This window comes from Echinops telfairi, unplaced genomic scaffold, assembly GCF_000313985.2.
Source record: "Echinops telfairi isolate 266 unplaced genomic scaffold, ASM31398v2 ScPeMD7_7469;HRSCAF=8507_0, whole genome shotgun sequence".
NCBI classification, from domain to species: Eukaryota; Metazoa; Chordata; class Mammalia; order Afrosoricida; family Tenrecidae; genus Echinops; species Echinops telfairi.
In genome coordinates this window covers 85,051,884-85,066,112 of record NW_022111372.1, presented here as the reverse complement: position 1 = coordinate 85,066,112, position 14,229 = coordinate 85,051,884, and the positions used below count along the sequence as shown (strand labels likewise).

The following is a 14,229-nucleotide window of genomic DNA, read 5'->3' as shown; positions in this document are numbered from 1 at the left end:
TGGTACGTAAGCAACACTTACTGCCCAAATTAACTCTCTTTCCATTTTCTGATTTTTTTTTCAGTAATATTTCAATCAAGCCATTGAAACTGTTTGGTCCCTATTTTAAATTATTGATCTCTTCCTTTGACATACTTCTTCAGGTAAATACATGTACAACATATAAATATTGAATGTGCACAAACAAATGAACTGCCATGAGGTCAATTCTGACTCATTGCAACCCTATAGGACAGAGTAGAATTGCCCCCTGTGGGTTTCTAAGGTTGTAAATATGGGAGCTGAAAGCCTCATTTTCTTCCCATGATATGGCAGGTGGGTTCAAACTGCTGACTTCATGGTTAGCAGCCCAATGTGCAACCCACTAAGCCACCAGGTTGTATGTGCACACAGATGAGTACATTATTACACAGTAAATACACTTAAGTGAACAGTACTCAAATCACGCTGTGTACCAGCATTCCAGAAAACTCACTATTCCTCTACAGCCATCATTACCCTGAAAGGTAGCCCACTGACCTTTGTCACTATAGGTTAATTTTGTTTTCAGATTTAATAGATATGAAATAACAAAGAATATACCTTTCATACCTTACTTCTTTCATTCTCTTTGATTTGGGGACAGTCATTTGTACTGCAACACGTACTGGTAATTTATTCCTTTGAAGTGTAGTATAACACTGAATTGCAGGATTAAGTTACAATTGTCCTTTTCACTATTAGTGGACATTTAAGTTGTTTTAGTTTTTGGTTATTTTGAATAAAACAATTAATGAATATTCTCATATATAAGCTTTTGTGTGTGTACATGGTTCTTCAATTTCTCTGGAACATACACTTAGGAGGACATCGGTGTATCATCAGGCAATCACATGTTAGGAAACCTTGGGTGGGGCAAACAGTTTGTATGTTCATCTGTAAAATGAAAGGATCAAATTCAAGTCCACACAGATTTTCCACAAAAGAAATGTCTGGCAATCTACTCCCGAGAAATCATCCACTGAACACCCTGAACAGCACAGTTCCAGCGCCATGCAGATGGGGTCATCATGAGTTGGAATTAATACAATGGCAACCGGTGAACACCGTCAAACCATGATCAGTTTCCATCCCCTCCACCAGAGGATGAGAGATCCAGTTCCTCCAAATCCTCACCAGCACTCAGTAGTGTTGATGTTGAGTGGTATTTCTCTGCTTTTTAAATAATGAGAAAAAGTGTATTTGGCTACAACAGTAAAACACTCCGTTTGTGCTTGACTTCTTTTCTGTCGGGTATGCATCAGAATTTGTCTAGTGTTCTAAGCTGTTCTTGGAGAGTGCCCTAGGCATTCTTCTCAATGAAATTGCAGTCCATGCTACCACTCCATTCTGAATAAAAGACTGAGCCTCTGTTTTTGTGTTCTGATTAGCACTGTCACTGCTTTTTTGCCATAAAATCATTGTCTTTGAAATGATAAACATTGCTGTTATCAATGACAAGAGACAGACCCAATTCCTCTAGTTGTAGTCTCAGTGTCAAAGAATAGTTGGTAGTCTTAACCTCTTAATGTGTTCTGCCTTCTACACTTCTGTTCCCAAAATTCTCATCCCCTACTGACTGAATTTTTAAATGAAATCAAATTGTGTGAGGGATATTCACACCCATCTGGAAATCATAAAAAATGCAATGGAACACATAAAGATTGATATTCTAGGCATTAAACAAAGACAACGCTCACTACCATAGAGATGATTCCAATTCACAGTCACCCCATAGAGCAGGGTAAAGATTCCCAGGCTGTGGGGGTCTGAGATGGTAAATCTTCAAGTGCATGGAAAGCTTCATCTTTCTCCCGAGGAGTAACTGGTGGTTTGAGCTACTGACTTGCAGTTAGCAGTGGAACGTATAACCTACTATCCATCAAGGCTCACGCTGGCGTTGGCCATGTTGACTCAGACAAGCATACCATCTACTATGCTGGAATGATCAATTCAAGAGGAGTGGCTTCTCATTAATCATAAAAAAGAACAGTTCAAGATCTGTCTTGAAGCACAATGCTTTTCAATGATAAGAGACTACAAAGATAATATCTACATGCATGCAAAGAAATCCAGTTAATACTATTATTCACCTTTATACAACTGAAGCTAGTGGTGAAGAAATTGAAGAATTCTACCAACTTCCGGAGTTCTTGTGGGTGTAGTGGACTATGCACTGACTGAGCTGATGGCCAGAGAGTCAGCAGTTTGAATCCACAAGCTACTCTGCTGGAGAGAGACAGAGCTGTCTACTCCTGGGAAGATTTAGTTCGACCCTGTTCTCGAAAGGGCTGCTATGAGTCAGAATTGACTTGATAGCAGTAAGTGTGAGTGAAACCAACTTCTTCAGTATGACAACGATCAAACACGTGATCCAGATTCATTGATAACTATTGGTGATTAGAATGCAAAAGGTGGAAACACAGAGGAAAGAACTGTGGTTGGGAAATATGGCTTTGGTGATCAAAACAAAGCTGGAGATAGCACGACCTTATTCTGTAAAGCCAAGGACGTTTTCATTGCAAATGTATATATATTTTTTCAATAACATAAATGGTGACTTAGCATGTGGACTTCACCAGGTGGAATACAAATGGACCCAATTGACTTTGCCAGTGAGAAGACGATAGGGGAGCTCAGTATCATCAGCCTATACAAGGCCCGGACTGACTGTGGAACAGACCACACATTTCTCATATGCAAGTTCAGATTGGAGCTGACGAAAATCAAAAGAAGTCATCAAGAACCAAAATACAACTTGGTGTAATCCCAACTGTATTTGGAGAACTTCTCAAGAATACATCTGATGCATTGAACAAACATTAATGAAAGGTTTGATTAGTTGTGGGATGACATAAAAAAATCATACATGCAGAAAGAAAAAGGCCGTTAAAAAGATATGAAAGAACTGAAAGAGCAAAGTGATGTCAGAAGAGACTCTGAGGGTTAGTTGACATCTCAGAGGGATGCTTGCTTGAAAGCAAGCCTTTGAGATTTCAGACACTATTCTTTCTGATAGCTGGGCACCATCGAATTTCTTCATCACACTTTGCTGTAGTTTCAACTAAGCCCACATGGAAGAAGCATGCCAACATGTGTGATCCGAGGATTTCAAATGATAGAATCCAACTCTGAAGGAGGGAATGGTATCAGAGCCTAAATTGTGAAATCCTGGTTTGTAGAAGGCTGGGGATGACAGTGGGAGCCCAAGATACATTTTCAGGATCTACACATGGCAAAGGTCTCCAGTGATCTTCCTCTGACCATGTAAGGGTGGGAATAACATGGTTATTAGACCAAGAGTATGTTCGCAATGATTATAGTAGATTAAAATGATAAATCTGAATTGAATAGCTAAAACTTGTCATTTGATGTATGTTTTGATACACTATGAATCTGATTTAGTTTTTAACATACTTATTTCTTTCAAATGGAAGGTTATCTCTATTGCATTCTGCTATTGATGGTGGCCTTCTTAACTCTGTTATATATTTTTCCTGTTTTTTGTGGGGGCTGGGGTACATGAAACCCCAAATGGGTGATTCTACAGAGACAATAACCAGATTACGGGTTTTGTGGAGCACAGCAGGGGAGGGAGGAAGGTAATGGAGAGCTGATGTAAAGGAGTAAAGGAAGGAAGAACAATTTGAAAACTGATTTTGGTAGTAACTGTACAACACTGCCTGATAGGACTGAATTATTAAATGGTATGGTGTCTGGATTGCATCCTAATAAAATGATTTGAAAAAAAATTCTAAACAAACAAAAGAGAGGAGACTCAGACAATTGATCTTGATTGTAGAGTAGCTAAAGAAAATGGAAGAAATAATGAAGCAAAAGAGCTGAACAGGACATTCCCAAGGGCAGCTTGAGGAAACACAGTAGGGTTTCATAATGAAAGGCGTAAAGACCTGGCGTTAGGAACACAAAAAGCAAGCACACACCCAGCATATCGCAAGGTGGAAGAATTGAAGAGGAAAAAGGCCTCAAAATATTGAAGGATTCCATGCATAAAATATCGAACCACATAGGAAGAAAATATAAATAAACAACAAATGAAAGGGAAGAAATTTACAAAGTCACTGTACCCAAAAGAACTGACTCGTATAAAACCAACTCCAGATGTACCATATGATCAAGAGCAATGGTATTGTAGGAAAAAATCTAAGACGCACTGAAAACATCAGTGAAAAATAAGACTGCATGAATTAAAGGAGTACAAATTAAAATACTTCACCAAGCTAATGAGACACTGGAAGCACTCACTTATCTATGGTACAAAATTCGGAAGAAAGAGAAATGCTCCCGCTTCAAGTGCATATGTGTATGGGGCAACCAATTGGAGAGATCCACAGTCACCCCCATTTCAGAGAAAAATGACCCAATAGCATGCAAAAATCATCAAACGGTATCATTATGCTCACATGCAAGTACAGGTGGAAAGAATTCAAAATTGGTGTTGCAGCACATCTACAGGGAGCGTCTAGAAATTCAAGTTGAATGCGGAAGTGTACGTGGCATGAGGGGATATTGCTGCTATTGCACGGATCTTGACTGAGAGCAGAGATGTTTACCCGTGTTTTATTGACTATGGAAAAGCACTCAACTGTGTGAACCATAACAAAATATGGATAACACTGGGAGGAATGAGAATTCCAGAATACTTCACTGTGCTCATGCAGAATCTGTACACAGGCAAGAGGCAGTCATTTGAACAGAACCACGTGGTTTAAGATCAGGAAAGGCGAATCAGTATGGACTGCAACTCAAGGCAAAGAAATGAAAAATCCGCATGAATGGACCAATAGACAACATCGAGGTAAATGGAGAAAGATTGAAGAACGGAAACATTTGAATCATGGTGCTGGCAAAGATTATTGGAAGTACCATGAACAGCCAGCAGAGCAAACAGATCTGTCTTGGAAGGAATGCAGTGAGAATGCTTGTGAGAAGCCAGGCTGGCAGCCCCTTGGCTCATACCGATGGTGAGTATTACATGATAACATTGTGTTGATTGTGTGATATTAACACATGTGAAACATTGACCACAGGCCTATAAATATTCAATACATTGTAGTGATGATAAGGGAAAAAAGGATATTATTAGCTGTAGTCTAAGTTGAGCTACACAGTTTACAAAGCTGTGTCAGTTGGCTGTGTGGCGGTGAAGAAACTCCACCAGGAGATGCTCTATGTGAGTTCAAGCGGCAGCCCTGGAAATGGAAGAGTGGCGAGTTTTACATGAATGAAAGGAAGCGGTGATCCCTTATATGCAGAAAGACAGTACATGTACTTGTACCTGGGGATGTAGGAGGTGGGCAGGCTGGAGGATTGGGCCATGAGTGGACAGGACATGCCAAAAGCACAACTCCCAGCCTGCACCTTCCTACTCAAGGATCACCCAAGTTACAGGGAGGGGCACTCTCTGTGTGGAGATGCCGCAAGGGACTGGGGGAGGGATGGTCCCAGAGTCAAAGCGCCTGTCTCAAGTGCGTGGTGTGTTATGTGCAAACTACACACCAGCTATTAAAGACAGAATACTACACAGAAGATGTAGTAGATCTCATTAATTATGTTATATTGATGCCATGCTGAGATGATCCACAGGTAAAGAAACATCATATTGAAATTAATTTCATTTATCTGTGTGTATTTCTTTAATGTGACTTCTAGAAGATTTAAAATGGCACATGGGCCTCTACCTGGCAGCTCCCAGAGTGTTTCTCCCAGGTGGGGCTGCATAGGCATTGAAAGCACGAGGTGAGAAGGGGCACAAGAGGGGTAAACGTTCCTAGTCTGGGAGAGGCAAGGCGGCCCTCGTGAAGGCCCTGGAAGAACTCATTTAGACCTTTCCTCCTGCCTCCCCAACCCTGCCGCCGACACACAAGCACTTTAAGCGCCTGAAGCCATTTGTTTTGCATCTTGGTGGAATCTAAAGAAAATATTTTAGAAATGTCATTCATCTTTCATGGGTTATTTTTTTCTGGGAGAAAATCGTTATATGGAAATGCTCCTGCTACATTATGTTAATAACCGCGTGTTTGGCTGGTGGGGTTACTGGTTCATAAAATCGGATGCTGAAGTAGAGCTTCATTTCTAGCCCACCAAGAAACCAGTGCCAACGCATCTGTGAGTTGATTCAAATGCATCGGAACCTCACAGACAGTGGAGCTGACCGCCAGGGTTCCAAGGCTGGAATCTCTACCGGAGCACCTGGTCACGTATTTCTCCCAGGGAGCAGCTGGTGGGTTCAAAGCTCTGACCTCTCTGCTAACAGCCAAATGTTTAACACAAGTTCCACCTGGGCTCCTTAATTTCTAGGGAGTCTAGACGTGCTTGGCTCTTGACCTTGTGCATCATCTACATTGCATGTGTCAATTTGAGGGGCTTCAAAAAGTATATGGAGAACAGAATTTAAAGATACAAAAATAAACATAATGAGTTAGCCCCCTCAAACTTTTTAAATTCCTCTTATCTATAGGTATATATGTAATGAGGACATGTGAGTTGCTCTAGATTATCTATAGGTCTACATAAGTGAAAATGAGTAGATACATGTAAAATACAATTCCAATACTACAGAACAAGTATTAAGTATGTTAGTAGAAAGCAGATGCTTCATAAAGAGAGGATATCCCAATGCAGATAGGGATCCTTCTACCTCCCTTAGTAAAAACAAAACCAAAAGTGATCGGGTTATTTATCTTGGGGGTTTTATGCCAGAAAGTTGAGAGTCAGAGCCCTCATTAAAAGTTTCCAATTCACAGATGGTAATACTTTCAAAGATATTCTCCACAAGGGAGCAGGAGTGGGACAAGCATTAACAGCGTGGACTCTGGAGTCCAGGAAGTCTGCTCTCAGTCACAAATACCACCACCTTCTACCCGTGTGATGTTAGCACATGACTTAACCTCTTTGCACCGATTCCTGATCTATAAAATGAGGTAAAAAATGTGAATCACTGTGCAGGGTTAATGGGAGGGCTGCATAAGTTTCACAGAACCAATGGCAAACCCGTCCTGGGTACATAGTAAGTGTTCAACATCTGTTGGCTCTTTGTTATTATTATTATTCTGTGTGCTTTAGTGAGGCAGAAAACAAAGCGGTGATCCTTAACAATTACGGACTGAGTCAGTGGATGCACCAGTCATCGTGAGAGGGATACAGGACCGGGCAGTGTAGGGCCAATATGAGTAAGAGCTGCCTTGGAAAAACTTAATAATGACAACAACGAATGAGTTCTTTGAAACATAGATTCCATGTCCTCTGGGAATGACAGAACGCAAGAGTTCTAAACAAGAGGGAAATAACGCCTACAGTTAGTTACCTTTGTACGTATCTCCATTTCTCCATTCTCTGCCTGCAGCATTTCTTTCAGAAGACTAAGGAATGCTTGTTCTGACATAGGACACGCCAATCCTGATGAAGGGATTTGTTTGGAGATAAGGGATGAGGCAAACTTGGTGGTCTAATGATTGATAAGCACTTGATTGATAAGCAGAAGGTTGCTGGTTTGAATCCACCAGCCAGTCACTTTAATGGAGAAAAGACCAGGCAATCTGCTTCTGTTAATAGTATGGCCTGGGAAATCCTCTGGGACAGTACTACTCTGTCACATGAGAAGGAATCAACTTGATAGCACCCAACAAATAATAGAGATTAAGGACTAGAATCTAGAAATGGGGTGTAGAGAGAAAGAGGCAGTCCCTGTTCCATTTGGTCTGCTCCCTTCCTACATCTACGTGGATCCTATGATCAAACTTGAAGTGGTTTCCTAAGTCCTTAGGGGATATAGCAAACTAAGCTTCACTGGATTTTCAATGGTTATGATCTTTCAGAAAGAGATCAAGGTTTTCTTCCAAGGTGCCTCTGAGTTGATTTGAACCACTGACTTCTCAATGAGCAGCTGCGTTAACTTAACTGTTTGTCCCATCCAAAGATTTCTTCCTTATGCAATCTCTGATAAGGAATCCAGACCGTGGCTTTTGATTTTCATTACACACCTCCTATTACAAACATAGTATGTCAACACAGTATTACAAACATAGTAGAGGGACTTTTAAAGATCATTTGGACAAGGTTGACAATTACCTGGTGTAGTTGCCATACGTCCTTATCCTATACTCCTGGAAGAGAATCCTCTTCACTGAAGACCAGTGGATCTTCTCAAACTGCCCCAGAAAGTGGATCAATGACACAGGGAGACTTGGGGCCTGGTTCACTTAACCCTGGCCCAGAGCTCCCTCCATTCCCTCACCACCTCCAGCCATGTATTGTCAGGGTCATGGCAGACCTCATATTTTCTTATGATCTTTAAGTACATCACCTAACTAAGACTCAGTTCTGGATTCCAATAGCCGAGCTTTAAATACCTGTTCTTCTATTTCTAGCTTTCGGACACTGAGATTGTATCTAATCCTCGCATCGGTAAAATTGGGAAACTAATTATATTTTTCCCCAAAAGGATGTTGTCAGGGTTGTATAAAATGTATTTAGTGTACGTTTGGGCATATAGTAAGTACACAAAATGATTAACTTTTGTTTTTTGTTGTCACTCAGGTACTATCAGCATCTTTCTTAGAAATAGCTAACTGATTCTGTTTGCTTATTTAGAACCACAGGCAAAGATAGAGCCTTAGAACAAACCAAAGGAGACTCTGTGAGTACTCACCAAATCAATTATGCCAATGTTGTTCCAGCCTTGCATTATAGGGAGAAAAGAGATAAACATGGGGATGAGCCAGCAGCCTCCCAGCATTAGCGCAATACGCAGAGGGGTCATCTTGTTCCTATAGACCAGAGGTTGGCAGCAGATGGCATAGTACCTGAAGAGAGAACACAAGGGGGAAGTGATTCATGGGAGGCATAACGGGAGGGACAGGCATGGGACAATAGCATGAGAGAACAGGGCAGAAGGAAAGAAATGGAGAAAGATGACAGAGAAGAGGAAATATCAAAGGACAAGAGAAGAATTGAAAGAGGAAGCAGAGAATTAAAATAGGAAGAAAGACAAGCGAGAATAATGGAACGGTGGGAAAGATATGATCGGTAGAAGAAAGAAGAAGAAAAGAAACAAGGAAATTAAGCAATAGAATATATATACAGTGAACCCTCGCCACTTCGCGCTTCGACTTCCGCGGCTTCACTCTATCGCGGTTTTTGCGTAACAGCGCATGCTCTGTCATTACTGCCACTGATTGGCTCATACTGTACACGCTTCTGTCTGCATCGCTACGTATTAGAGCTATGTATCAGATGCATTTTTGCTTTTGTACAGTGTACTGTAATTGTTTGCGATTTTTAAGAAATTTTATCTAAGCCCTATGATGGCTCCTAAACGAGCTGCTTCTTCTAAGCCTTCTGACAATAAAAATAAGCTCCAGAGGAAGATGCTCACCATCCAGGAAAAGGTAAAACTTTTGGATATAAGGAATCCTACTTCGCGGAAATTAATTTATCATGGTAGGGTCTAGAACTGATTAACAGCGATAAACGAGGGTTCACTGTACACTGGACAAACGTTTCTGCTCATATAAATGTATGTGTTAGGCTCACATTTAATCATCATTGCGTGGAGTTCCTTAAGAACTCAGCACACATAAATCTGAATATTTTAGGGGATTTTGTCCAGCCCTCTAGGTTTCAGTAGCCAATCGCCATACACCCGAACCAAACCCACTGCCATTGATTCAATGCCGACTCCTAGCAACCCTATAGGGCAGGAAGAACTGCCCTGTGGGTTTCTGAGACTGTGACTCTTCACAGGAGTACAACACCCTGTCTTTCTCCTGCGGAATGACTGGTAAGAGTTTGAACTGCTGGCCTTGCAGATTGCTGCCCATCTCGTAACAACTAGGCCACCCAGGCTCCAGCTCAGTTTCAGTGTGAGATGACCTAAACGTGGCTCAGCAGTCCAGGCCTGACAAGTGTATCTCAGATCTGGACACTTCCTCTTTAGCACCCAGCCAAATACTGAGGTCCACACTCTGTCTCCACCACTTGTCTTTCAGTTTGTTGTACTGCGGTGGCTTTTGTGTTGTTGTGATTCTGGTAGCCACGATACCTGCATGTCAAAATACCTCGGATCACCCAAAGCGAGCAAGTTTCAGTAGACCTTTAAGACTAAGCACAGTCCGTGAAGAAAGAATAGGTTGTCGATGTCTGGGGAATTAACCACTGAAAACCTTTGGACCATTATCGGATATGGAAAACCCCATGAAAAGGAGGAGAACATTGTCATGTCCGACGGGGCATGGACCCTCAAAACTAGTGTTGGAAGAAATTGATATATTCTGCCAAAGTCTTCCACGAGAAACTGATCAAACATGCAATCAAGTTGTATTCATAATTACTGACGATTGAAATACAGGAGATGGACACAAAGATGTTTGTGCCAGAAGACGATCCCTCAGGTTGGAAGGCACTCAACATACGACTGAGTTGCCGAATTCAGCTAGAGTCGCCCATAAGGATGGAGTTGGAATAAAGCCATGGCAGGACACCCTACAGAGCTTTCATTTGCCGACAGAGCATGACTCAAAATGAAAAAAGCAGTTGCAAACATCAATAAATAATTGATACTTGCAATATGTGAAGTATAAATCTAGTAAAAATTAAAGTTGACAAAAATTAAAAGGAATTCATAAAAATCAACATCCTGAGTCGAAATGGACTGTGACTTGGCACTTTGAATCAGAAAATCGTTGGTTTACTATACTAGAAATGAAGCCAAAAAGAGAAAAGGCTTTCATACATGGTCATAAAAGGCCTTTTAAAATCTATCTGGAAGTACAATACTGCCTGTGATAGGATAATATCTATCTTCCTCCAAGGAAATATAATCAATACAACTCTTATTCAAATGTATGCATGAACCCTCAAAGCTAGTGTTGGAAGGAACTGCTTTATTTTGCCAAAGTCTCCAATCAGAAATTGATCAAACATGCAATCAAGATGTATTCATAATTATTGACGATTGAAATGCAGAAGGTGGAAACAAAGAGAAGGAACAGTAATTGGAAAATGCAGTCCTGAGGACAGAAATGAAGCCCGAGATCACATGACAGAATTTTGCAAGGCCAATGACTTGTTCATAGCAAATACCTTTTTACAACAGCACAAGTGGCGACTATGCATATGGCCTTCTCCAGATGAAATACTCAGAAATCGAACTGACTCTCTCTGTAGGAGAAGAGAGTGAAGAACCTCATTAGCAGCCAATATCGGGCAGCGGCTGATGGCCCTGTTGAAAAGGCCATCAGTTGCTCATACGTAAGTCAGGCTGAAGCTGGAGAAAACGAAAACGAGTCCACGAGAGCCAAATATTACTTTGGGTCTCTCCCACCTGAATTTGGGGAACATCTCGAGGACAGATCTGATGCATGGAGCACTAATGACAGAAGACCCGATGCGCTCTGGGAGGACATTCAGAACATCATTCCTACAGAGAGCAGAAGGTCAGTAAAAAGACAGGAAAGGAAGAAAATAGCAAAGTGGATGTCAGAAGAGACTCTGGAATTTGCTCTTAATTATAGAGTAGCTAAGGCGTGTGGAAAAAATGATTAAGTCAAAAACCTGATCAGAAATTTTTAAAGGGCAGCTTGAAAATACAAAATAACATATTATAATGAAATGTGCAAAACAAACAGTTAGAAAGAACAAAAGGAATAACATGCTTAGCTTATCTGAAACTGGAAAAAAAAAACAAGAAAAAAATTCAAGTCTGGAGTTAGAATATGAAAATATCAATGGCCAAAATATTGAATGATTCAGGAAGCAGCAAAGAGAATGGAAAGAATCCAGAGTCACTGTATGAAAATAACTAGTCAACACTCCACTATTTCAGAAAGTAAGATATGAGCGAGAACTAACGGTGCTGAAGAAAGAATTTCAAGCTGAACTGAAAGCATTAGCCAAAAATAAGGCTCCAGGAACTGATGGAGTACAAATTGAAATGTTTCAACAGTTGAGGAAGCACTGGATCAAGGGATATCATTGCTGATGTCAGACGGGTATTGAATGAAAGCAGAGAATACCAGAAAGATATTTAGTTGTGCTTTATTCACTATGCCAAGATAATCAATTTTGTGGATCATAACAAACAAGAATGAAAATTCCAGAACACTTCATTGTGCTCATGTGGAACTTGTACATGAATCAGGGATCAATTGTGCAAACAGAACAAGGGAATACTGTATGTTTTAAAATCAGGAAAGATGTACATGAGGATTGTATCCTCTCACCATACTTATTCAGTCTGCTGAGCAAATAGTCAGAGAAGCTGCATTAGATGAAGAAGAATGTGGTACCAGGACTGGAGAAAGGCTTGCTACCAACCTGACACAAACTTACTTGCTGAATGTGAGGAGGACTTAAAGCACTTGCCGATGAAGGTCAAAGATTGCAGCCTTCAGTATGGATTATGGCTCAGCGTAAAGAAGACCAGAATCCTCATAAAACTGGACCAATAGGTAACATCATGATAAAGGGAGAAAAAATTGAAGTTTTCAAGAATTCTGTCTTGCTTGGATCCACAATCAATGCTCATGGAAGCAGCAGTCAAGAAATCAAAAGATGTGTTGCATTAGGTAAATCTGCTGCACAAGATCTCTTTAGAATACTGAACAGCAAAGATGTTAAGAGAGATAAGGTTTGCCTGACACAAGCCATGGCATTTTTAATTACCTCATAGGCATGTGAAAGTTGGACATGGAATAAAGAAGAGAACAGAAGAATAAATTTATTTGAATTGTGGTGCTGGGAAAGAATATTGAAAGTACCATGGACTGATAGAAGGACAAACTGATCTGTCTGGAAGAAGTTTTCCCAGATACTTCCAACAGGTTCCTCAGAGGCAAAGATGGCAAGATTTCTTCTTACATACTTTGCACATGTTGTCCGGAAAGAGCAGTCCCTGGAGAAGGACACCATGCTTGGGAAATTCGAGAGGCAGAGAAAAACAGGAAAGCCCTTGAGACAGTTAACGATTATGTGCGAACCTGGCCGATAAACACATGTAGGGTTAATTGAAGGGCAGAGAGATAAATGGCTCAGTGAGCCTCGCCTTTCTAGTTCTCGGGTCTCTTGCTTTCTGATGGTCGGACCAGGGTGCAGCTTCCTTAGCCAGTTCCTTGCTTCAGTTGACAAGGCTCACTTCCTGCGAGACATCCCTGAGGAGAAGCCATATGAATCTACCCCCACGCAGCCCTGGGTGCTGAAGCAGCCATGTGGAGACTTCTTCCAGTGCTGAGATGCTTACACATTCACTGGTTCGGCTTTCCTCCTGCAGTCGGCATCATTGCGTGTGTTTTGTGGGATGGAGGAGGGCTTTGTGGCTTGGTGTTGGGCGTATGGGCTAATGTTGGACTTGTGGACTTGGGCAGCACTGGGTTGGGATGTTTTCTTGATGTGCACTTACCCTTTATATAAAACTCTCTCTTATACATATGGGTTCCTGTGTTTCTGTTTCTCTAATGTACCCAGACTAACACAGCCCTCAAGAAGATGGATTGAGACAGTGGTTGCAACAATGGGCTCGATCAAAGGAACGACTATGAGGATACTGCAGGACTGGGCCATGTTTCTTTCTATTGTGCACAAGGTTGCTATGGGTGGCCCTTGATGGCATCTAACAACAACAACAGCAAGGCTTCTGGGTCAGAATCTGTTGGAAAGGGACCTGGAGTCGTAGTTTGATGAGTAGCCATTACTGTTGTTTGCTCTGTATGCTAAGTATGTCTCCATTCACATGTTTGTAGGCACAGGCACTTCCTGGCCTCATGGTGGTTGGTTAGGGCCAAGTGATGACGCTGGCCAATGACTTGTGGACATGCATTATTTCTGAACTATTTAACTGCCCATCACCACTCTCTTACTCTTTACTCTCTGTTCCATCAGCCTTTATCCCAGAGAGAGTGAATGGAGCTGAGTCCCCAACTGACCCTGATGAATATTGAAATCTAAGGGATGTGGCTGACACATTCAGCTAACCGATATAGTCAAATGCCTGCTAAACATAAAATCTTCTGTCTTACATTAGAGAGATGCCTATAAGAGATCAGAATGATAAAACTGACTTGAACAGTTAAAACCTTGTCAGTTGATCCCTCCTGTACACATTGGGTCTGAGATGATTTTCAACATTTTATGTGGGTTATTTCCTCCTATTTTTCTTCATATTGGGGTTTAGCTCTGATGTATTTTGCCATTGGG

The 14,229-nt window shown here is 41.2% G+C and overlaps 1 protein-coding gene across 1 annotated transcript in view; it reads right to left on the bottom strand.

Annotated features, from left to right (window-relative positions):
• The window catches only part of HTR4 (5-hydroxytryptamine receptor 4), a 104,398-nt gene that overhangs the window by 62,426 nt on the left and 27,743 nt on the right, over positions 1-14,229 (bottom strand). The window contains exon 4 of the mRNA XM_045284719.1: positions 8,690-8,843. Within this exon, the coding sequence (XP_045140654.1) occupies positions 8,690-8,843 (154 nt within the window). The remainder of the gene's footprint in view (positions 1-8,689; positions 8,844-14,229) is intronic.